This window comes from Bombina bombina, chromosome 5, assembly GCF_027579735.1.
Source record: "Bombina bombina isolate aBomBom1 chromosome 5, aBomBom1.pri, whole genome shotgun sequence".
Taxonomy (NCBI): Eukaryota; Metazoa; Chordata; class Amphibia; order Anura; family Bombinatoridae; genus Bombina; species Bombina bombina.
The window spans coordinates 303396394-303419350 of NC_069503.1; the positions used below are offsets into that span (position 1 = coordinate 303396394).

The 22957-nt window shown below is 40.7% G+C and overlaps 1 protein-coding gene across 1 annotated transcript in view; it reads right to left on the reverse strand.

Annotated features, from left to right (window-relative positions):
* Positions 1-22957, reverse strand: part of SLC25A13 (solute carrier family 25 member 13) — a 396949-nt gene that overhangs the window by 205801 nt on the left and 168191 nt on the right. The window contains exons 8-9 of the mRNA XM_053714082.1: positions 12933-13026; positions 12738-12822 (exon numbers count right to left, since the gene is read on the reverse strand). Coding sequence (XP_053570057.1) covers positions 12738-12822; positions 12933-13026 — 179 coding nt within the window. The remainder of the gene's footprint in view (positions 1-12737; positions 12823-12932; positions 13027-22957) is intronic.

Sequence of the window (22957 nt, forward strand, 5' to 3'; positions counted from 1 at the left end):
CCACCAATAAAAAAAGTGCTGTCCAGAGGCCTGAACCAAAAAAGAAGCTTAGATGCCTTCTTTTTCAAATAAAGATAGCAAGTGAACGAAGAAAAATTGATAATAGGAGTAAATTAGAAAGTTGTTTAAAATTGCATGCTCTATCTGAATCACAAAGGAAAAAATGTGGGTTCAGTGTCCCTTTAAGTATCACTTCCCTGCCCACAACCCCCAGTCATATGACCAAGGAAAGGAGAGAAAGGAAAAAACACAAGGTGCAGATGTGACTGAGGTTTATATAACAAAGAAACTGTCTGAAAAACAGGGCGGGCCGTGGACTCACTGTGTCAAGAAATAAATACATTTATCTGGTGAGCATGAATTTTGTTTTCTTTCTAATGACACAGTGAGTCCACGGATCATCATTAATTACTGTTGGTGCTCTACAAATAACCTATAATAATAAAAACAGATGATAAGGGAGGGACAAGACAGGTAACCTAAACAGAAGGCACCACTGCTTGAAGAACCTTTCTCCCATAAGAAGTCTCAGCCACAGCAAACACATCAAACTTATAGAATCTGGAAAAAAGGATGCAAAGAGGACCAAGCTGCAGCCCAGCAAATCTGAGCCACAGAGACCTCATTTTTGAAGACCCAGGCCCTCGTAGAATGAGCTGTGATTCTCTAAGAAGGGTTGCTGTCCAGCCGTCTCATAGGCCAAACGAAACATACTCTTCAGCCAAAAAGAAGAAGTCATAGCTTTCTGACCTTTGCACTCCATAGAAACAAACAAACAAAGCAGAAGACTGACAAAAATCTGTAGTTGCCTGTGGATAGAAATTCAGTGCACGCACAAAAGTAAGGTTGTGCAACAACTCTCCTCATTAGAAGAAGGATTAGGAAACAAGAAAGGGACAACGATCTCCTGATTAATATGCTGTTTGAAAAAAACGGTGGCAGAAAAACTACCTAGTAAGCAGGACCCCTTATCAGAATGAAAAATAAGATAAAGAGAATCATACAGCAGAGCCGAGAGATTAGAAACTCTCTGAGCAGAAGAAATAACAAGAAACAAAACCTTAAGAACAAAGGTAAGACTCCAGGGAGGAGTAAAAGGTCTAAACACAGGCCTGATCCAGACCAAGGCCTGACAACAAGATTGCACATCTGGCGCATCCGTCAAACACTAATGCAACAAAATAGATAATGCAGAAATCTGACCTTTCAGAGTACTAGCTGACAAACCCTTCTCCAGAACTTCCTGGAGAAATGACAAATAATAGAAATCCTGACTTACTCCAAGAGTAGCCTCTGAATTTACACCAATACAGATATATACGCCATATCTTATGGAAATCCTTTTGACACCGGCAAACAAGCCTGTATCAGGGTCACAATGACAGACTCTAAAACCCCACTCTTAGATAAAAAATAAAAGTGTTCAATCTCCAAGCAGTCAGCTTCAGAGCAACAATATTTGGATGAAGGAAAAAAGACCCTGAAGTAGAAGGTCCCTCCTCAGAAGAAGTCTTTAAGGTGGAAGAGTTGACATTTCCACTAGGTCCGCATACCAGATCCTGCGAGGCCACACCGGTGCATGAGAATCACTGACGCCTGCGCCTTCTTGATCCAAGCAATGACTCCTGGAAGGAGACCGAACGGAGGAAACAGGTGTGCTAGACAGAAATTCCCAGGGACCGCCAGAGCATCTATCAGGACGGCCTGATTTTCCTCAGGAGCTTCTGCTGAGAAACCATGAGATCCAGCTCCGGCTGTCCCCAATTGAACATCAGATAAGAAGACCCCTCCAGATGGAGACCCCACTCCCTGAGATGAAAGTCTGTCTGTCTTAAATGCTATCAGATCCAACCACTTGATTGTTACCTAGAAATCTCCGGATGGAGAACCTACTCTCTGGAATGGAAGTCTGACTGTTCAGACAACCACAACCCAATAGTCCACTCCTTTAAAGGAGGAAGACAGATCTACAAAAATTGAGGATCTCCACACACCGAAAGATACTCATCACCTCCTACATGATCAAGGAACTCCGAGTCCCCCCCCCAGAGGTCGATGTAATTCACTGAAGTTACATTGTTCTTAACAGGAACCTAAAAAACCAGGCTATAAAGCAGTTGAAACCCAACCCTCAATAAAGGTCGTTCTCAATCCAAAATGTTTATGGGGAGAGTAGTCCTAAAAATTTTCCTCTGTGAAAGGATAGAGAAACCCCCATTCCATTGGGCGAGTCAGTAAAGCCGCAGAGGCCTCCAATGGAACTAAGCAAAGGAAAATATGACCATGGAATCCCTACCAAACCAATTTCATACATTGGAACACTGATGATTGCACCGCAGACCGTAAGGACAGGCCATCTGAAAGAACCTTGGCTCTTCTGACCTTCGACAGAAATATCTCATTAATAGGAATTCTAAGGAGGATCCTAAGAAAATCACTCTTGTAGACGAAACCAGAAAACTCTTCTTCGAATTGACCTTCCCACTGTGGGAATGAAGAAAAGACGCCAAGATCTATGAAAGATTCAGTTAGTTCTAAAGATAATGACTGGAACCTAAAGACAACCAGATAGGGTATCACTGCAATACCCCGGGACCAAATACTGCCAATAGAGCTCCCAGGCCCTTCGAGAATTCTTGAGCTGTGGCGAAGCCAAGTGGAAGCGCAACAATTGCAAATTCCTTCCTTATCGGAATAAAAAATCAGGAATGAATAAAATTCAGACCCATCTTTAATAAAAAAAAAATCTCAGAAGTTTCCAAAACACTAACAGTATGTATGTATGTATGTATGTATTGGGTACTTGAAAAGCGCGGCTAATCACCCGTAAGGGTCTCAAGGCGCTGCTCATTTTATCAACCTCGGAAGGATGAAAGGCTGAATGGACCTCACTGGGGGCATCAAACCTGCCACCCCTGGGTTGCTACAGAGATCAGCCACAGTGCCTTAGCATGCTTAGCTGTCTCTCTAGCTGGCTTACAAAATGTTTCATAGTTATCTGGCCTGCAGATAAAAATTGGAAAGGAGGAATTGCTTCAGGAAGGAAATAAAATGACTACTAATTAGTAACACTGAAGAACTATGTCCTCGGCCTATCTGGGACCTCTCAATCCCCTTTTGAAGGCCGTAGTAAAAATACTAGAAAAACCAGAATGTTCCCTGGTAGACCAGGACCAAACCAGACTTTACCCTAGTACATAGACACGAGAACTTGGACACAGAGAAAAATTCCACTGTCCAAAGGATCATTTGTAGGGCATTGCTGGCACAGCCATGTCTGTAATTGAACCTTGAATTCCTGGTTCTCAGCCCGATTTCTCAGTGGACACAGAGAAGCTAGGAATCATAGCTCCATTAGTGTAAGAGCTTTTTCTTCTCAAAATGAATCAGACAAGGCATTGCGCCAATAAGATGCGGTCCTTAAAGCAATGAAAGACTTTGGTCAGCCTGGCGCTAACCAATAAGCTCTCCACAGATCCTGAAAAGAACAGCTCTGCTCTTTAGGAATCAAAGTTCTCCAAGTAGAAATCCTACTACTTAAGGCACTGTGCGGACTAAAATTTAACGGAGACATCTTTTCAAGACAGGAACAAGAAAACCTTGACTACTCCTATTTCTCCTAGCACGATCTGGAACTTAAAAAAACCCAGAATTTATGCTTACCTGATAAATTACTTTCTCTTGCGGTGTATCCAGTCCATGGGTTCATCCATTACTTGTGGGATATTCTCCTTCCCAACAGGAAGTTGCAAGAGGACACCCACAGCAGAGCTGTCTATATAGCTCCTCCCCTAACCCCCACCTCCAGTCATTCGACCGAAGACAAGTAAGAAAAAGGAGAAACTATAGGGTGCAGTGGTGACCGCAGTTTAAAAAATAAAAACACCTGCCTTAAAGGGACAGTATACTGTAAAATAGTTTTTCCCTCAATGTGTTTACAATTGCTTTTTTTACCAACTGCAGAGTAAAAAATGTATGAAAATTAGCTTTTTAAGGTTTATTTCTGTATATTAAAGCTCTGATTTTGTGTTTTGAAGCCACAGCCTAATAAAATAGGTTGAGCTTGTAGGTATAATCAGATCTCATTACTGTATCACATTGTGCACATATACCTGCTTCTTTATCTTATATCTGTCCTTAAAACAATCACCAATACTTTGAGAGAACAATGGAAAATCAACATTTTCTTACCTTATCTCTGCTTTATCACACTGGGAGTGTAATTTCTTCTGCTGGCTGTGTTTACAAAGCTTATCTATAGCTGGAACGCGCGGCCACAAACTTTCAGAATAGGTGGGGATACCACATGCTAAATTAACAATTTCAAATGCCAATATAAGGGTAAAGGAGCTACTTGTAAACAATTTAATACACTCCAGCAGGTAAAGTGGATCATTGGGAACAAATTAAAGGGGAGAAAAATTTTGAGTAAACTGTCCCTTTAAAGTGACAGGGCTGGCCGTGGACTGGATACACCACAAGAGAAAGAAATTTATCAGGTAAGTATAAATTTTGTTTTCTCTTGTAAGGTGTATCCAGTCCACGGTTCATCCATTACTTGTGGGATACCAATACCAAAGCTTTAGGACACAGATGAAGGGAGGGACAAGGCAGGCACTTAAACGGAAGGCACCACTGCCTGTAAGAACTTTCTCCCAAAAATAGCCTCTGAGGAAGCAAAAGTATAACATTTGTAGAATTTAGAAAAAGTATGAAGCGAAGACCAAGTCGCCGCCTTACAAATCTGTTCAGAGGCCTCATGTTTAAAAGCCCATGTGGAAGCTACCGCTCTAGTAGAATGAGCTGTAATTCTTTCAGGAGGCTGCTGGCCAGCAGTCTCATAAGCTAAACGGATTATGCTTCTCAGCCAAAAAGAAAGATAAGTTGCTGAAGCCTTTTGGCCTCTCCTCTTTCCAGAGTAGACAACAAACAATGCAGATGTTTGAGGAAAATCCTTAGTAGCTTGCAAATAAAACTTTAAAGCACGAACCACATGAAGATTGTGTAACAGACGTTCCTTCTTTGAAGAAGGATTAGGACACGGTGACGGAACAACAATTTCCAGATTGATATTCCTATTAGATACTACCTTAGGAAGAAACCCAGGTTTGGTACGCAAAACTACCTTATCTGCATGGAAGATCAGATAAGGGGAATCACACTGTAAGGCAGATAACTCTGAAACTCTTCGAGCCGAAGAGATAGCTACTAAAAACAGAACTTTCCAAGATAAAAGCATGATATCTATGGAATGCAAGGGTTCAAACGGAACCCCTTGAAGAACTTTAAGAACTAAATTTAAACTCCATGGTGGAGCAACAGGTTTAAACACAGGCCTGATTCTAACCAAAGCCTGACAAAACGCCTGAACGTTTGGAACATCAGCCAGACGCTTGTGCAAAAGAATAGACAGAGCAGAAATCTGTCCCTTTAAGGAACTAGCCGATAATCCCTTTTCCAATCCTTCTTGGAGAAAAGATAGTATCCTAGGAATCCTGACCTTACTCCACGAGTAACCCTTGGATTCACATCAATGAAGATACTTACACCATATCTTATGATAGATTTTCCTGGTGACAGGCTTTCGAGCCTGAATCAAGGTATCAATGACCGACTCGGAGAAACCACGTTTTGATAAAATCAAGCGTTCAATCTCCAAGCAGTCACACGCAGAGAAACTAGATTTGGATGTTTGAATGGACCTTGGAGTAGAAGGTCCTGCCTCAGCGGCAGAGTCCATGGTGGAAAGGATGACATGTCCACCAGATCTGCATACCAAGTCCTGCGTGGCCACGCAGGTGCTATTAAAATCACTGAAGCTCTCTCCTGCTTGATCTTGGCAATCAGACCAGGGAGGAAAGGAAATGGTGGAAACACATAAGCCAGGCTGAAGGACCAAGGCACTGCTAGAGCATCTATCAGCGTTGCCTGGGGATCCCTTGACCTGGACCCGTAACAAGGAAGCTTGGCGCTCTGACGAGACGCCATCAGATCCAGTTCTGGTTTGCCCCATAGTTGAATCAGCTGGGCAAATACCTCCGGATGGAGCTCCCACTCCCCCGGATGAAAAGTCTGCTGACTTAGAAAGTCCGCCTCCCAGTTCTCTACTCCTGGGATATGGATAGCCGAGAGATGGCAAGAGTGAACCTCTGCCCATAGAATTATCTTGGAAACCTCCATCATTGCCAGGGGACTCCTTGTTCCCCCCTGATGGTTGATATAGGCTACAGTCGTGATATTGTCCGACTGAAATCTGATGAATCTGACCGCAGCTAGTTGAGGCCAAGCCTGAAGAGCATTGAATATTGCTCTTAGCTCCAGAATGTTTATCGGAAGGAGGGCCTCCTCCTGAGTCAACGAACCCTGAGCCTTCAGGGAACTCCAGACTGCACCCCAGCCCAGAATGTCGTCTAGGTAAGGACCCACCGCTATGCCCCGTAGCCTTTTTAACCGCCAGTAGAGACCCTAGAACCTTCGTAAAGATTCTTGGCGCCGTGGCTAATCCGAAGGGAAGAGCGACAAACTGGTAATGCCTGTCTAGGAAGGCAAACCTGAGGAACTGATGATGATCTCTGTGAATCGGAATGTGGAGATAAGCATCCTTTAAGTCCACGGTAGTCATATATTGACCCTCCTGTATCATAGGGAGGATGGCTCGGATTGTCTCCATCTTGAAAGATGGGACCCTGAGAAATTTGTTTAGGATCTTGAGATCCAAGATTGGTCTGAACGTTCCCTCTTTTCTGGGAACTATAAACAGGTTTGAATAGAAACCCTGCCCCTGTTCCTCCCTTGGAACAGGGTGGATCACTCCCATAACCAGTAGGTCTTGAACGCAACGTAAGAATGCCTCTCTCTATCTGGTTTGCAGATAGTTGAGAGAGGTGAAATCTCCCCTTTGAAGATGAACCTTTGAATTCCAGAAGATATCCCTGGGAAACAATCTCTAGTGCCCAGGGATCCTGGACGTCTCTTGCCCAAGCCTGAGCGAAGAGAGAAAGTCTGCCCCCTACTAGATCCGGTCCCGGATCGGGGGCTACTCCTTCATGCTGTCTTAGAGGCAGCAGCAGGTTTTTTGGCCTGCTTCCCCTTGTTCCAAACCTGGTTAGGTCTCCAGACTGGTTTGGACTGGGTGAAATCTCCCTCTTGTTTTGTATTAGAGGAAGCTGAAGCTGCGCCACTCTTAAAGTTTCGAAAGGAACGAAAACTATCCTGTTTGGTCCTTAACTTATTGGACCTATCCTGAGGAAGGGCGTGACCTTTTCCTCCAGTAATATCAGAAATGATCTCCTTCAGACCAGGCCCGAATAGGGTCTGTCCCTTGAAGGGGATGGTAAGAAGCTTAGACTTTGAAGTAACGTCTGCTGACCAGGACTTAAGCCATAGCGCCCTACGCGCCATGATGGCAAAACCTGAATTCTTAGCCGTTAGCTTGGTTAAATGAAAAACGGCGTCAGAAATAAAGGAATTAGATAACTTAAGAGCTTTAATCCTGTCTAAAATATCATCTAACGGGGTCTCCACCTGTAGAGCCTCCTCAAGAGACTCAAACCAAAAAGCTGCTGCAGCAGTAACTGGGGCAATGCATGCAAGAGGCTGGAGGATAAAACCTTGATGTATAAAAATTTTCTAAAGGAGACCCTCCAATTTTTTATCCATAGGATCTAGGAAAGCATAACTGTCCTCGACGGGGATAGTTGTACGCTTAGCTAGGGTAGAGACTGCTCCCTCCACCTTAGGGACCGTCTGCCACGAGTCCCGTATGGCGGCATCTATGGGAAACATCTTCTTAAAAGCAGGAGGGGGAGAGAACGGCACACCTGGTCTATCTTATTCCTTAGTAATAATTTCCGAAAACCTCTTAGGGACTGGAAAAATATCAGTGTAAACAGCCACTGCAAAGTATTTGTCCATTTTACATCATTTCTCTGGAACTACAATGGGTTCACAGTCGTCCAGAGTCGCTAAAACCTCCCTAAGCAATTAGCGGAGGTGTTCAAGCTTAAATTTAAACGCTGTCATTTCAGAATCAGACTGAAGCAACGCCTTCCCTGAATCTGAAATGTCACCCACAGATAGAAGCTCTCCTGCCTCGGCTTCTGAGTATTGTGACGGTATATCGGACACAGGTATTAAAGCGTCAGAAAGCTCTGTATTAGTTCTAGCCCCAGAGCTGTCTCGATTTCCTTGTAACCCTGGCAGTTTGGACAATACCTCTGAGAGGGTAGCATTCATAACTGCCGCCATGTCCTGTAAGGTAAAAGAATTAGACGCGCTGGATGTACTTGGCGTCACTTGAGCGGGAGTTATAGGTTCTGAAACATGGGGAGAGCTAGATGGCATAATCTCCCTTTTTTCAGTCAGAGAATCCTCTGGAGATAAATCTTTAAGCGCCATAATATGGCCTTTATAGTTTATAGAAATTTCAGTACATTTGGTACACATTCTAAGAGGGGGTTCCACAATGGCTTCCAAACATATTGAACAAGGAGTTTCCTCTATGTCAGACATGTTTAACAGACTAGTAATGAGACAAGCAAGCTTGGAAAACACTTTAATAAAGGTGAAACAGCAATTAAACAAAAACGTTACTGTGCCTGTAAGAGAAAAAAACTAGCACTTAAACTGCAAAACAGTGTAAAAATATAGTAAAGTCTTCGAAATTTTTACAGTGTGTGTAAGGGACTAAAGTAACATTGCACCCACTTGCAAATGGATGATTAACCCCTTAGCCCCCAAACCGGATTTAAAAAAACGTCACACACCAGTAAAAGACAGTTGAGCACCTTGCCACAGCTCTGCTGAGGCTCCTACCTGCCCTCAAATACGATTTATGGAAGAAATAAACCCTTTATAATGGTCCGCATATGCCAGAGGACTCCTCTAGGGAAGCTGGATGTCTCAGACTGAAGGAAACTGCGCATCTAGAGCGCGAAAATAGGCCCCTCCCACCATGTACTGGAAGTCAGGGGGCCTTAAGAAAATACTCTTAGGAGTATCTGACTAGCCATGTGGAAACTAGGCCCCAAATAAAGACTTATCTCCCTCAGAGAAAAAACGTCCTATTTTATGAAACATGAAAACGTTTTGTCACTAAGTAATATGAGTATTAACATGAGTATTACCATGTTTGGTAAGCATGATCCCAGTCGTTCTTAAATCACTGCATCTAGCTTACCTCAATATACAAGGCTGTGTCAGCATTTTCTAGAACTCATTCATCTCTCTAGAAATAAAAATACTGAACATACCTCTAAGCAGGTAATCTGCAGACCGTTCCCCCAACTGAAGTTTTCCCATACTCTTCAGTTATGTGCGAGAACAGCAATGGACCTTAGTTACAAACCGCTAAGATCATCAAACTCCAGGCAGAGTTCTAATTTCTGCCTGAGAGTAAAACAGTACAACGCCGGTACCGTTTAAAAATAAACACTTGATTGAAGGTAAAACTACACTAAGTCACCACATATCTCTTGATACTTCCTATCTTGTCGAGAGTTGCAAGAGAATGACTGGGGGTGGGGGTTAGGGGAGGAGCTATATAGACAGCTCTGCTGTGGGTGTCCTCTTGCAACTTCCTGTTGGGAAGGAGAATATCCCACAAGTAATGGATGAACCCGTGGACTGGATACACCTTACAAGAGAAATATGTTATAATCCCATTAGCAGCCCTTATAAGGAAAATAGTTTATTAAGAAAATGCAGGAACCTAACATGAATCAGATAGTGAAATAATAGGTTCTACATTCCATTAGCAGCCCTTATAAAGGAAAATAGGTTCCTGCATTTTCTTAATAAACTGAAATGAATCAGCATAAGCCGCCTACTGCAAACACCTCTCAATGCCACCTAAGGCACAGAGAAGAAAAACCCCCATGTCTAACCTACAGTAGAAAATGACACGAACGATAACCGTATGCATATTTATCACAATGCAGACCGAACACTAACAACTCCGCTCTGCTCCCATGCCAGAGAATGAGGCGGAGTTAAGTTACTCAGTCAATGCCACTTAAGGCACTCTAAGAAAAATAATGGCGACACTCCGATATTATCAAGAAGGAGGAGTGGCCACAATTCGGCGCGGAAAGGGAGCTTCATACAGACCCCTAACTCGCTCTGTTAAGAGGATTCCACCGTAGAGATACAAACTTAAAATAACAGATTTTGTAAAACAGTCAAACCTCACTGTCGACTAACTCTCTCTGTTAAGTCGAGTAGCTTCCACTCCCAGGCAAGCTAAAACGTTTCTAAAAGCGGAGCAGGAGAATTCAAAAATAAAAACACTGCATGCTCAGACTATACTAATTCAGAGCACTTCAACGCAGTCCTCTAGAAATGGCGCCATTTGCGCTCTCCTAAAGTCCTCTGACATAGTTAATTCAGAATAAAAGGAGCTGCCAGAATACAGATCTTGAATAAACATATTAATAATAAAAGTTATATCTGAGCCCCATAGACAGCTAACCTCTTCCTTGTTGTGAAGAATGTTAACCCTAAGTCTCCAATCTCATGCATAAGTGCCTGCCCACTGCCACTAGCATCCATAAGGATATGTCCCATTTAAAAGCAGAGGGTCTTAACCCCATCAGTGCCAACCTTCTAGCCCCAGAAAAACAAAAGGCACTTACCTGTATTCTAGCCGTCCGGCAATCAGATGACTCACAAAGTATGAGAGGATGCCGCTCCTCACAGAGAACTGTATAAAAAGAAAGACAGAGTAAGCTTACTCAGGCTTTCTATACCAGGGCAGCAACATGTTAGGAAAACGCAGCAAAGCACACTTTACAAGTTCCTAACTGCTTTAAAGCTACCACAGCCCTGCTGAAGAGACTAACGTGGAATACAGCTATACCCTAAGTGTGATGGAAGATCAGAGCAATCCTGCCCTGTCTTCAAAATAAAAAAAAATCTTGATAGAAGAACTCTAATCAGGACACCTAATTACTTCACCTCCTCCTTGCACTAGTGGCAAAGAGAATGACTGGGGGTTGTGGGTAGGGAAGGGATACTTAACAGCTTTGCTGTGGTGCTCTTTGCCTCCTCCTGCTGGCCAGGAGTGATATTCCCAACAGTAATTAATGATGATCCGTGGATTCACTGTGTCATTAGAAAGAAAGAAACTTGGAGACTTTTATGTAACCCCTGGAAGCAAAGAGGTTACTTAAGGGTCTGCTAAACTAGAGAATCAAACCAGCCTTCTAAAAGAAATGGTTTACTGGGCACAGCTTCAGAAGCAGGCCTTCTTGGACCCAACTAATTGCATCTTCTTGGAAGGTTTACATTTAAAATTTGAGGAGAATTTCCAGCAAGTGAATAATTCCCATTACATGAAGACAGTTTGTTTTAAAAAGGATAGAATTAAAAAAATGTATTGGATAAAAAAAATTTACTGGATAAAAAAAAACAAAAAAAAAAAAAACTAGTTTATAAAAAATATGATAGAAACACGCTAAAGGTTTCAATTCCTGTGGGATTTAAGACAAATTTTCAATATGTAGTCCATGAATACAGCAAAAACAGCGAGCCTTTAAACAAAGCTTAAATATAAATCTTAATGGGACAGTATACACTCATTTTCATATAACTGCATGTAATAGACACTACTATAAAGAATAAGATGCACAGATACTGATATAAAAATTCAGTATAAAATGGTTTAAAAACGTACTTAGAAGCTTTCAGTTTAACTCTGTTGAAAAGGCAGTTGGAAAGCCCACTGCAAGTGGGAAATAAGACACTCCCCCTCCCCCTTCTTTTGCATATGAAAAGACCCTTTACACAAACAGGAGCAAGCTGGAGAAGGTAGCTGACGGTATTCAAATAAAACTTTGGGGCTTGGTTAGGAGTCTGAAAATCAGAGCAATGTTATTTAAAAATAAGCAAAACTATCCATTTATTTTAAAAAAACAAACTTTATGGGCTTTATAAATAGATCATCTACAAAACATTTATGCAAAGAAAAAAATGAGTGTATAATGGCCCTTTAAATAGCTGCTTCAGTTTTGCTATTCATGAGTTTCTTGAAGGAAGAAACAATTTCAATATGGTATAAACAGGTGCATCAACTACAAGTTTATCAAATATGTTAAAAAAAAAAAAAAAGGGAAAAAAAGGTTAAACATTTGAGAGGAAAAGAATCTATAAACTATGCTGTTAAATATTTAACTTGCTTAAAATCTAGCACTGCTTTAGTCAGTCCGTTTGCTTTATTTATATAAAATAGACACACAACCCTAGGGCTTTTTTTTTTTTTACAAAATTCAACTCCCAAAATAGGAGAAAGGACTTTAAAAAGGTATATTAAAACACTAGGGCCAGAATACAAGTGGAGCGCTATTTAATGCTCCTGCTCGAGCTCTAACTCTGCTAAAAGTATGTTTTTTTTTTGCGTGTGTTGGGTAGCGCTCGTATTACAAGTTGAAAGTAAAATTTTTTGTAAAAAGTACTGAGATAAGAAGGCAGTCTGCAGTGGTTTAGATAAAAGGTAATCACAGAGGTAAAAAGTGTATTAATATAACAGTGTTGGTTATGCAAAACTGGGGAATTGGTAAGAAAGGGATTATCATTATAAATTTCAAGAAAAAAAAAAAAAAAAAAAAAGGTGTTTATGAATACAAGCCACCATTGACCAGTATTATCATCCAGAATTATTTTTTTTATATACAGTATATGCTAGGGTGGCCTTATCCCAATACAACAACTCCACTATTAATTGGAAAAACAAAAAGTTATACCTGTCTTTGTGCCTCTGCCAAGTTGTATGGTAGGGCTCCCTCTTCAAGTGGAGCAATTCTTTCTATATCTGCTAAAGTCATACGCCTGTTGGTTAGAGGAAACAAATTAGAAGGAATAACACATAATTATTGAAAAATAAAAATCAGAGAGATACATAGATACATTTATATATCTGCCAATCTCTGTAAACTTACCCCCTTGGCTCATACAAATCTGCTAACTGAAAAAGTATGTCAACTTCCATGGGTGTAACTTGGCCAAATCTCTGTGCAGCCAACACAAACTCCTCTGCAGAGGAAATAAAAAGACAATATACATTCCTTGTTATTACATTTATAGTGTTAGTGTTTACGTGGTATATTTTCTCTCTCTCTTAAAAGATCGGTGTGCAGTAAATCTATTTCTTGGTTTTATCTGTAATCATTTATAAAAGCTACACATTTAAGTTTGACTAAATCTTGCAAAGAAAATACAGCTCAAAATGATTAACAAACACATCCAAAAGCTATTTGCTTTTAAGTAATCGTGTGTAGATTTTGACGCTTACGGCTTTTATCGGCTGTGACTGGTATTAAACTGCTGGATGTAACTTTATCAGACCAATTTTTCATATTTTTATCATTTGCAGATGCCAATTGCAAAAGCTTTGCATTTTCAGACTCGCCTTGGCCATCTTGGAGGCCACATGTTTCAAGCCAGTGAAAGAAGTTGTGAAATTTTACATCATTGATGTTGCCACAGTGCAACCACTACAAAACTGTAAAGTTATGGCTCTGTATCATGCACACACAAGAAGACATCATTGTCACTGATCAGTGAATGTGCACTGCTTCTGTCACAGAATACAAGAATAAGCGCCAAGATAGTAACACCCAGAATGAAGAGGTGGTGCTTGACCAAATAAGAGAACGGCTTTGGCACAAACTGCCTGCACATTAAAAAACAATAGAATGGTAACTGTAGTTGAGTCCAGCAATTGAATGTCCCTTTAAGGTCACAATTTCCACATTAGCAGTTCTTTACTATAGAGAGCTATCTGCTACAGGATGGGTTCAGTCAGATTTAGCGTTTTTATGAATTCTCGTCATCTTGTCAAGATTAACATAAGTGGAACATAGAACACTGAAATCAGGCACCAAAAGAAAAAAAAAATACATTATCATTATGCATTCCCATATTTTCACAGGGTGAATTGTACAATAAGTGGCCTGTACTAAATTGATTTTACATGACATTAGTTTAATATGTCTTCAACTAAGAACGCCACCCCCACAAAAAATTTTTTTTTATTAAAAACACTTAAAGGGACAGTATACTGTAAAATTGTTTTACCTTAAAGTGATGCTAAATTTTCCCAAAATGCTAAACATATTTGGAAAGGTCTTCTCCTAACTAGCATATCAATATGCTTATTTATTACCCAAGTCATCTGTACACTAAATAAATCTTTTTATTCATGCTATATTACGTCATTGAATGCAGCCTCTCTCTCTGATTTTTGATGTGGGTTATTTGAGTGGCAGCTCTTCTAGCCAATCGGAGCGTCACCATGCGTTGTGATCAATTAACATGGGGCGCATGGTGACACTCCGATTGGCTAGAAGAGCTGCCACTCAAATAACCCACATCAAAAATCAGAGAGAGAGAGGCTGCATTCAATGACGTAATGTAGCATGAATAAAAAGATATTTATTTAGTGTACAGATGACTTGGGTAATAAATAAGCATATCGATATGCTAGTTAGGAGAAGACCTTTCCAAATATGTTTAGCACTTTGGGAAAATTTACCATCACTTTAATGTGTTTCAAATTACTTTTTTACCAACTGCAACGTATAAAATGTATGAGAATTTGCGGTTTAAGGTTTATTTCTGTATATGAAAGCTGACTTTGTGTTTTAAAGCCACAACCTAATAAAAACAAAAATGTATGCTTACCTAATAAATTTCTTTCTTTCCGGATATGGCGAGTCCACGGCTTCATCAATTACTGTTGGGAATATCACTCCTGGCCAGCAGGAGGAGGCAAAGAGCACCACAGCAAAGCTGTTAAGTATCAATTCCCTTCCCACAACCCCCAGTCATTCAACCGAAGGTAAATGGAGAAAAAAGGAGTAACACAAGGTGTAGCGGTGCCTGAAGTTTAGACCAAAATAATGGTCTTGAAATAAAGGGTGGGGCCGTAGACTCGCCATATGTTGAAAGAAAGAAATTTATCAGGTAAGCATAAATTTTGTTTTCTTTCCTAAGATATGGAGAGTCCACGGCTTCATCAATTACTGTTGGGAAGCAAGAGAACACAAATGAATAGGGAGTGACAAGACAGACAGACAGACCTAAACAGAAGGCACCACTGCTTGAAAAACCTTTCCCTCCCCCCCCAAAAAAAAACCCCTCAACCGAAGCAAAATATCAAATTTATAAAATTTGGAAAAAGTATGTAAGAAAGGCCAAGTTGCAGCCTTGCAAATCTGTTTTTCGGGAATTAATAAAATCTTAGACCCTATTCCCCAACAGGAACTGGAACTGTCATTTAACAAGAATTCCCAAACACACTACAAAAATGTCTCACTGTTATCTGGCCTGCAGATAAAATTGAGAAGAGGGACCTGCCTCAGGGAGGGAAAGAATGACTACTATGTAGTAACCCTGAGATACTATGTCCACAGCCTATCTGGGACATCTTGTATCCATGTTTGAAGACAGAGATTTAACCCCCCACTTGGACCAATCTTGGATAGGGGGCAAAACTCCTTTAGGAATATTCATCTTGTAAACTTGGACTCAGAGGAAAAATCCACTGTCCACAACGCCCCACGGGCTAGTACAGCAAAGCCAGATAACTTGGCTCCCGGTTGAAAAACTTGCATGGTAGCATCAGAAATAAAGAACTGGCTAGCTTAAGAGCCTTAATTCTGAACTGGATCTTCTCCAAAGGAGTCTGTACTAAATTGGAATCATACAAGGCATCGCCCCAATAAGATGCCGCACTTGACACAGAGGCAATACAAACTTCCATGTAAGCCACCAGCTCCACAGAGGAATCCTAGTACTTATAAAGTTTATTAGATTCTTTAGGGTTGACAACGACATACGTATCGGAGTCGCTCAAAAATAGCTAAAATCTCCTTTAACCACATGAAGGTGTTTAAGCTTAATCTGAAGGATACTACTTCAGCATCCAATGAAGGAATTATACTGTCCGAATCTGAGATTTCACCCTCAGAGACTACTTGAGGAAGGCAACCAGTGTAGCAGTAAGAAGTACAGAAACCTTACTATCTGAATCTCTAATATTCCTCTTGCAATTTTTCATTAGAATAGGAAAAGCAGACAATGCCGCAGACATCGCAGAAGATACCTGAGCAAAAAAAAAAAAAAAAATTCTGCAAGCAAATAAGCTCCTCCAGGAGACAGAGGAAAATGCAGGGCACTGTATGCGACGCCATAAGGCTTGGGACATTTGAGGAGATAACCGTGGCATTGCCTAAACAGCATCATCCTGAGAGACAAAAAATTTGTACATTTTTGACATAACATGGGAACAGAGCTCTAACTCTGTGAGCAGACTCATAAGCACAAAATATAAAACGTCTTAAAAATTGTGCTGTCACTTTAAATTATCTTAAATTTCCGTGGGATGTACTAGGCAATAATCCACAGGAACAAGATCCAAAATCATGAGATAATTGCTTAAACCTAAACTAAACTATTAAGGTCTGTAAGCAATAAATCAGTGACAAAATGTTCAAATTTATTAAAGATTTTTCGCAATAAAAATGCACTTTTAGCGTTGTTTAGATATAAGCTACTCCTCTGAGTAATTGGAACAACTAGGCTAAATAACTGCCTTGTTTTAATAAAAACTATAGCCCATAAAGTTATATAACATCCGCACTCAAGACAACAGCCCATATCACCGTTCCGTTTGGAGGTGGATAAGGCAGGCAAAATGGCGCCATTCCGTTACTCTTTAGAAGAAGGAGGCGGAGTCACATACCCACTGAGAAGAAGGCATGCAATTCCTCAATAACGGAGCACCTCTTTTCTGAAATAAAAGTAATTCAGTGAAACAGGGAGAAAAATAAATAAATAAAAGGCAGTGCCTAAATCCTCACTCCCAATCATAAATTAAAAAAGTGGCATCAGGGCTAGTGTAGTCCACTCCTAGCTAGTGAGCTGCAGCTGCCCATAACATCGATACCGCTCACGTAACGTTTCTCCTTTCTGCAGTAGCAGAAGAGAAAGGGAGTGCATAAATCTGCTGAAAAGAAAAACTATCCATTTTCTAAGCAAAGTAAAAATGTAAAAACAAAGGGCCCGATCCGATATACAGCATCCCCCGCAGAAGCCGTCGACGCCAAAATTTGCGCGGGTTTGGTATCCTATATACGGCGTAACCTAGAAGTTACGCTCGTATATTTCTGCCTTCAGCCGTAGTTTTTTGGCCCATAGGCAGGTATACCAAACCCGCGCATTATGGTATCCAATATACAGCGTAAGGACTTACGTGGTGGCTAAAATGGAGAAATCTTACTCCATTTTCACCTCGCCACAAGATGCAGCCATAGTAAGCCTTACACTGTGTATCGGAGCCCCATAACTCCCTAAACTACCTGCCAAATAAAACCTAACACCTAACGCATGCGCAATGTAACTACCTGTCAACCGCGATCTGCTAAATAAAACCTAACACCTTACGCATGCGCAATGTCTATCTACCTGTCAACCGGGATCCCCCGCCGCAATCCCTAATAAAGTATTTAACCCCTAAACCGCCGCTCCCGGACCCCGCCGCCACCTACATTAAAAGTATAACCCCCTAATGTGATCCCCCTACCCCGCCGCCAGCTACATTACATACCCCCTAATGTGAGCCCCTTACACCGCCGCCATCTACATTACCTGCGCCCTAATGTGAGCCCATTACACTGCCTCCATCTATATTACCTACCCCCTAATGTGAGCTCCTACCCCGCCGCCAGCTATATTAAAATTATTAACCCCTAATTTAATCCCCCTACACCGCCGCCAGCTATATTAATTACATTAATCCCTAATCTAATCCCCGTACACCGCCGCCAGCTATATTAAATACATTAACCCCTAATCTAATCCCCCTATACCGCCGCCAGCTATATTAAATACATTAACCCCTAATCTAATCCCCCTATACCGCCGCCAGCTATATTAAATACATTAACCCCTAATCTAATCCCCCTACACCGCCGCCAGCTATATTAACCCTAATTATATTAGGGTTAATATAGTTATTATATTAACTATAAATATATATAGTAACTATAAATATATATATATATATATATATATATATATTAATATAATAACGATATTAACTATATTAACTCTAATATAATTAGGGTTAATATAGCTGGTGGCGGTGTAGGGGGATTAGATAAGGGGTTAATGTATTTAATATAGCTGGTGGCGGGATAGGGGGATTAGATTAGGGGTTAATTAATTTAATATAGCTGGCGGCGGGGTAGGGGGATTAAATTAGGGGTTAATAATTTTAATATAGCTGGCGGCGGGGTAGGGGGATTAGATTAGGGGTTAATAATTTTAATATAGCTGGCGGCGGGGTAGGGGGATTAGATTAGGGGTTAATAATTTTAATATAGCTGGCGGCGGGGTAGGGGGATTAGATTAGGGGTTAATAATTTTAATATAGCTGTTGGCGGTGTAAGGGGCTCACATTAGGGGGTAGTTAATGTAGGTGGCGGAGGGGTAGGAGCTCACATTAGGGGGTAGTTAATGTAGGTGGCGGCGGGGTAGGAGCTCACATTAGGGGGTAATATAGATAATGTAGGTGGCGGCGGGCTCCGGGAGCGGCGGTTTAGGGGTTAATACATTTTTTATTGTTAGGATAGTGAGGGGGGATAGCGGATAGAGGGTTAGACGTGTCGGGCTATGTTTGGGAGGCGTGTTAGACAGTATGGGGGATTTAATAACTTAGTCAGGTTTTGTAGGTGCCGGCAGTTTCTAAAGTGCCGTAAATCACTGGCGACTCCAGAAATTTGTACTTACGCAGATTTCTGGACATCGCTGGTTTATCCGACTTACGGCACTTTAGCATCTGACGGCGCTGTATATAGGATAGCTCGAGTTGCGAGCTGAAACTACGGGCAGCGGGGGTTCCCTCGCTTGCGCCGCAAACTACGATCTTTATCGGATTGCGCCCAAAGTGCCTATAATTGCTATGCAATCCAACATAGTATAAGGCAGGTTAACTCCTTCAAATATTCCACATATAAAAATGAGTAAATAAGCAGTCTCTCTCACATACATATAAAGTGCCTGCACCCTGCCGTTAATGATATCCTTACTAAGGATATACTGAGTCCCAATAATACTGCAGATAACTGATAAAGTGCCCAATCTCCACCCTAGAAGACACAAAGGTACTCACCTGTATCTAGCCGTCCGGCAGGAGGTCAGCTTACCCGGCGTGAGAGGATGCCACTCCCCACAAAGGCCTGTAGAAAAAAGAAAGATCAGAATAAACCTACTCTGGCTTTCTGTACTAGGGCAGCAAATTGTTAGGAAAACACAGCAGGGCCCACCTTACAAGTTCATAACTGCTTTAAAGCCACCACTGCCCTACTGAAGAGACTAATGTGTACGGCTAGATCCAATCTTGAGAGGAAAGGTCAGAGTAAACCTACTCTGGCTTTCAAAATAATAAATTCTTAATTGAAGTGAAATAAATCCAATCTTCATCAGACACTAAAACTTCACCTCCTCCTTGAACCAAAGGCAAAGAGAATGACTGGGGGTTGTGGGAAGGGAAGTGATACTTAACAGCTTTGCTGTGGTACTCTTTGCCTCCTCCTGCTGGCCTGGAGTTATATTTCCATCAGTAATTGATGAAACTGTGGACTCACCATATCTTAGGAAAGAAATGGGTTGTGCTTGTAGGTATAATCAGATCTCATTACTTCATCACATTGTGTACATATACATGCTTCTTTATCTTATATCTGTCCAAAAATCAATTGCCAATACTTGGAGAGAACAATGGAAAATTAACATTTTATTACTATCTCTTCTATACCCCACTGGGAGTGTAATTTCTTCTGCTGGCTGTGTTTACACAACTTATCTATAGCTTGGACCTAAGGCCAGAAACTATTAGAAAAGGTGGGGATATCACAGGCGACATCAACTATTTAAAATGCCAATATAAGGGTAAAGGAAATACTTGTAAACAATTTAATACACTCCAGCAGGTAAAGTGGATCATTAGGAACAAATTAAAGGGGATAGCATTTTTGAGTAGACTGTTCCTTTAAGTTTGACACAAATTCTACAAAGGGAGCTATGAAATACTTATGGGACATAGAAGATTGCTTGCTTTAGGGAGCAACACTTCATACTGAGCCCCAGAGGGGTTTCTAGTTATTAAGGGAAAACTATAAATGTGGTTAAGACGCAGAGATAACATCATGTTCCAGGCTTGTAGACCAACTTACTGAAGTGCCAAGACAAGTACACTGTATTCCTAAGCAAGCCTTGAAGGACATGAGGATTGACTGCCAGTTTGGATCATAGCCCAGCAAATAAAAACCATAAGCTTGTTCGTTAACCCGCACTTTGGCTGAAACTCAGACCATGCAGAGAGAAATTATAGGTGTTTTACATACATGCATGAATTTTTTTGGTACCCTTTCCATCACAAAATATTTTGACACATTAGTATTTTCTTTTACTATAAGGAGATATATATATATATATATATATATATATACATACACACACACATACACACACATACATACACACATATATACAGTACATATACACACATACATATACACATACACACCTACATACACACATATACATACGGAATCTGTTGGTTCTCTACAAATAACTGATAATAATAATATACATACGGCTCAAAATTTCCACTAGTCATTGGCAAGTGGTAATTTAATGGTGGCGAGTGAAAGTTTGTTAGTGAATGATGTTAATGTTAAGTCTGAAGTCTGGTGGAATGTGGCAAGTAGAAAAGTTGGCACATTGTATTTGCAGAATGTACATTCCTATTGCAGCACATTTTGGGGTATGTGCTAAATCTATTATCTAAAAGGGATATTATATAGCCATGAAAGTGCAACAGTATTTTATTCTTCGCGGGCTGTAGGGACCCCATTTGTACTTAGACTGTTACTTCTGAGAGGGTAAATGGGGCAGAGAGAGAAAGATTGCAGAGGAAAAGTGAAAGTGGAGAAGAAGAAAAAGTTTAGAGAGAATGGAGAAAAAGGAGGGGAAATAGAGTGTAAAGAGAAGATATGGCCTGAGAGAGAAAGGGAGATTGAAGTGAGGAGGGAGTCGAGAAAGATAGTTAAGAATGAGAAGGGAGAGATAATTAATAAAAAAAAAAAAAAATCTTCATATCTGCTATGACCTTCCATGACTGTCAGCACTCTCTGCTCTCCCTATATTCAACAACTTCCTTTTTCTAACCAGCTGTTGTCTTCTCCAGAACCTCTAATTGATGTTTCTAACTGCTATTAACTTATTTTTGTTAATTTATTAAAATAGATAAAACACAATATTACAAAATGTTTCACAATGGCTAAACAAATGCAAAGAGGGGGTAAAGTAGTGCTGTGGTGTGGGTGGGATTAGAAGTGGCAAGTAACATTTTGTCCTGGCTAGTAGCTTAGGACTTGACATTTTGAGTATATATATATATATATATATATATATATATATATATATATATATATATATATACACACATATATATATATATACATATATATATACATATATATATATATATATATATATATATATATATATATATATATATATATATATACACACACATATAAAACACGGAAGGGAACTGCACTCTCATACCGGACAGGGTACACATCCTATGACCCTGCAACATGCTCAGCCCTGGGTGCCACTGGCACTCACAGGAAGCTGTGCTGTCCCCCAGAGCCACAAGCAGTTAACCCCAGACAGGTCTGGGTGCAAGAACCATAGGGAAAATTATAAAACAAATTAATACAACACACAGAGAAAACCCAGCACTCACAAGCGCTCAGCTAAGATTTAAAAGAAAAAATGGAAAGGTTAGTTACCGCATCTGGCCAAATGGGACAAGCTCAGGTACCACGTCAAGGTCCTTTCAAATACCTGAGACCCTAAAACAGCCACAAAATGCAAGCTTTCAAATCCAAACAAACTGAAAACAAGGGAAGGGTGCACAGGAATATGTAACCACCCTAGACATATACAAAACACGGAAGGGAACAGCACTCTCATATCGGACCGGGTACACATCCAATGACCCTGCAACATGCTCAGCCCTGGGTGCCACTGGCACTCACAGGAAGCTGTGCTGTCCCCAGAGCCACAAGCAGTTAACCCCAGACAGGTGGAAAGGTTAGTCACCGCATCTGGCCAAATGGGACAAGCTCAGGTACCATTTGGCCAGATGCGGTGACTAACCTTTGCGGTGACAAACACACATACGCATATATATATATATATATATATATATACACACACATACAAACTATATATATATATATATATATATATATATATATATATATATATATATATATATATATATATATATATATATATATATATATATATATATATATATATATATATATATATATATATAACAGAATTTATGCTTACCTGATAAATTACTTTCTCCAACGGTGTGTCCGGTCCACGTGATCATCATCACTTGTGGGATATTCTCTTCCCCAACAGGAAATGGCAAAGAGCCCAGCAAAGCTGGTCATATGATCCCTCCTAGGCTCCGCCTACCCCAGTCATTCGACCGACGTACAGGAGGAAATATGCATAGGAGAAACCATATGATACCGTGGTGACTGTAGTTAGAGAAAATAATTCATCAGACCTGATTAAAAAAACCAGGGCGGGCCGTGGACCGGACACACCGTTGGAGAAAGTAATTTATCAGGTAAGCATAAATTCTGTTTTCTCCAACATAGGTGTGTCCGGTCCACGGCGTCATCCTTACTTGTGGGAACCAATACCAAAGCTTTAGGACACGGATGAAGGGAGGGAGCAAATCAGGTCACCTAAATGGAAGGCACCACGGCTTGCAAAACCTTTCTCCCAAAAATAGCCTCTGAAGAAGCAAAAGTATCAAATTTGTAAAATTTGGCAAAAGTGTGCAGTGAAGACCAAGTCG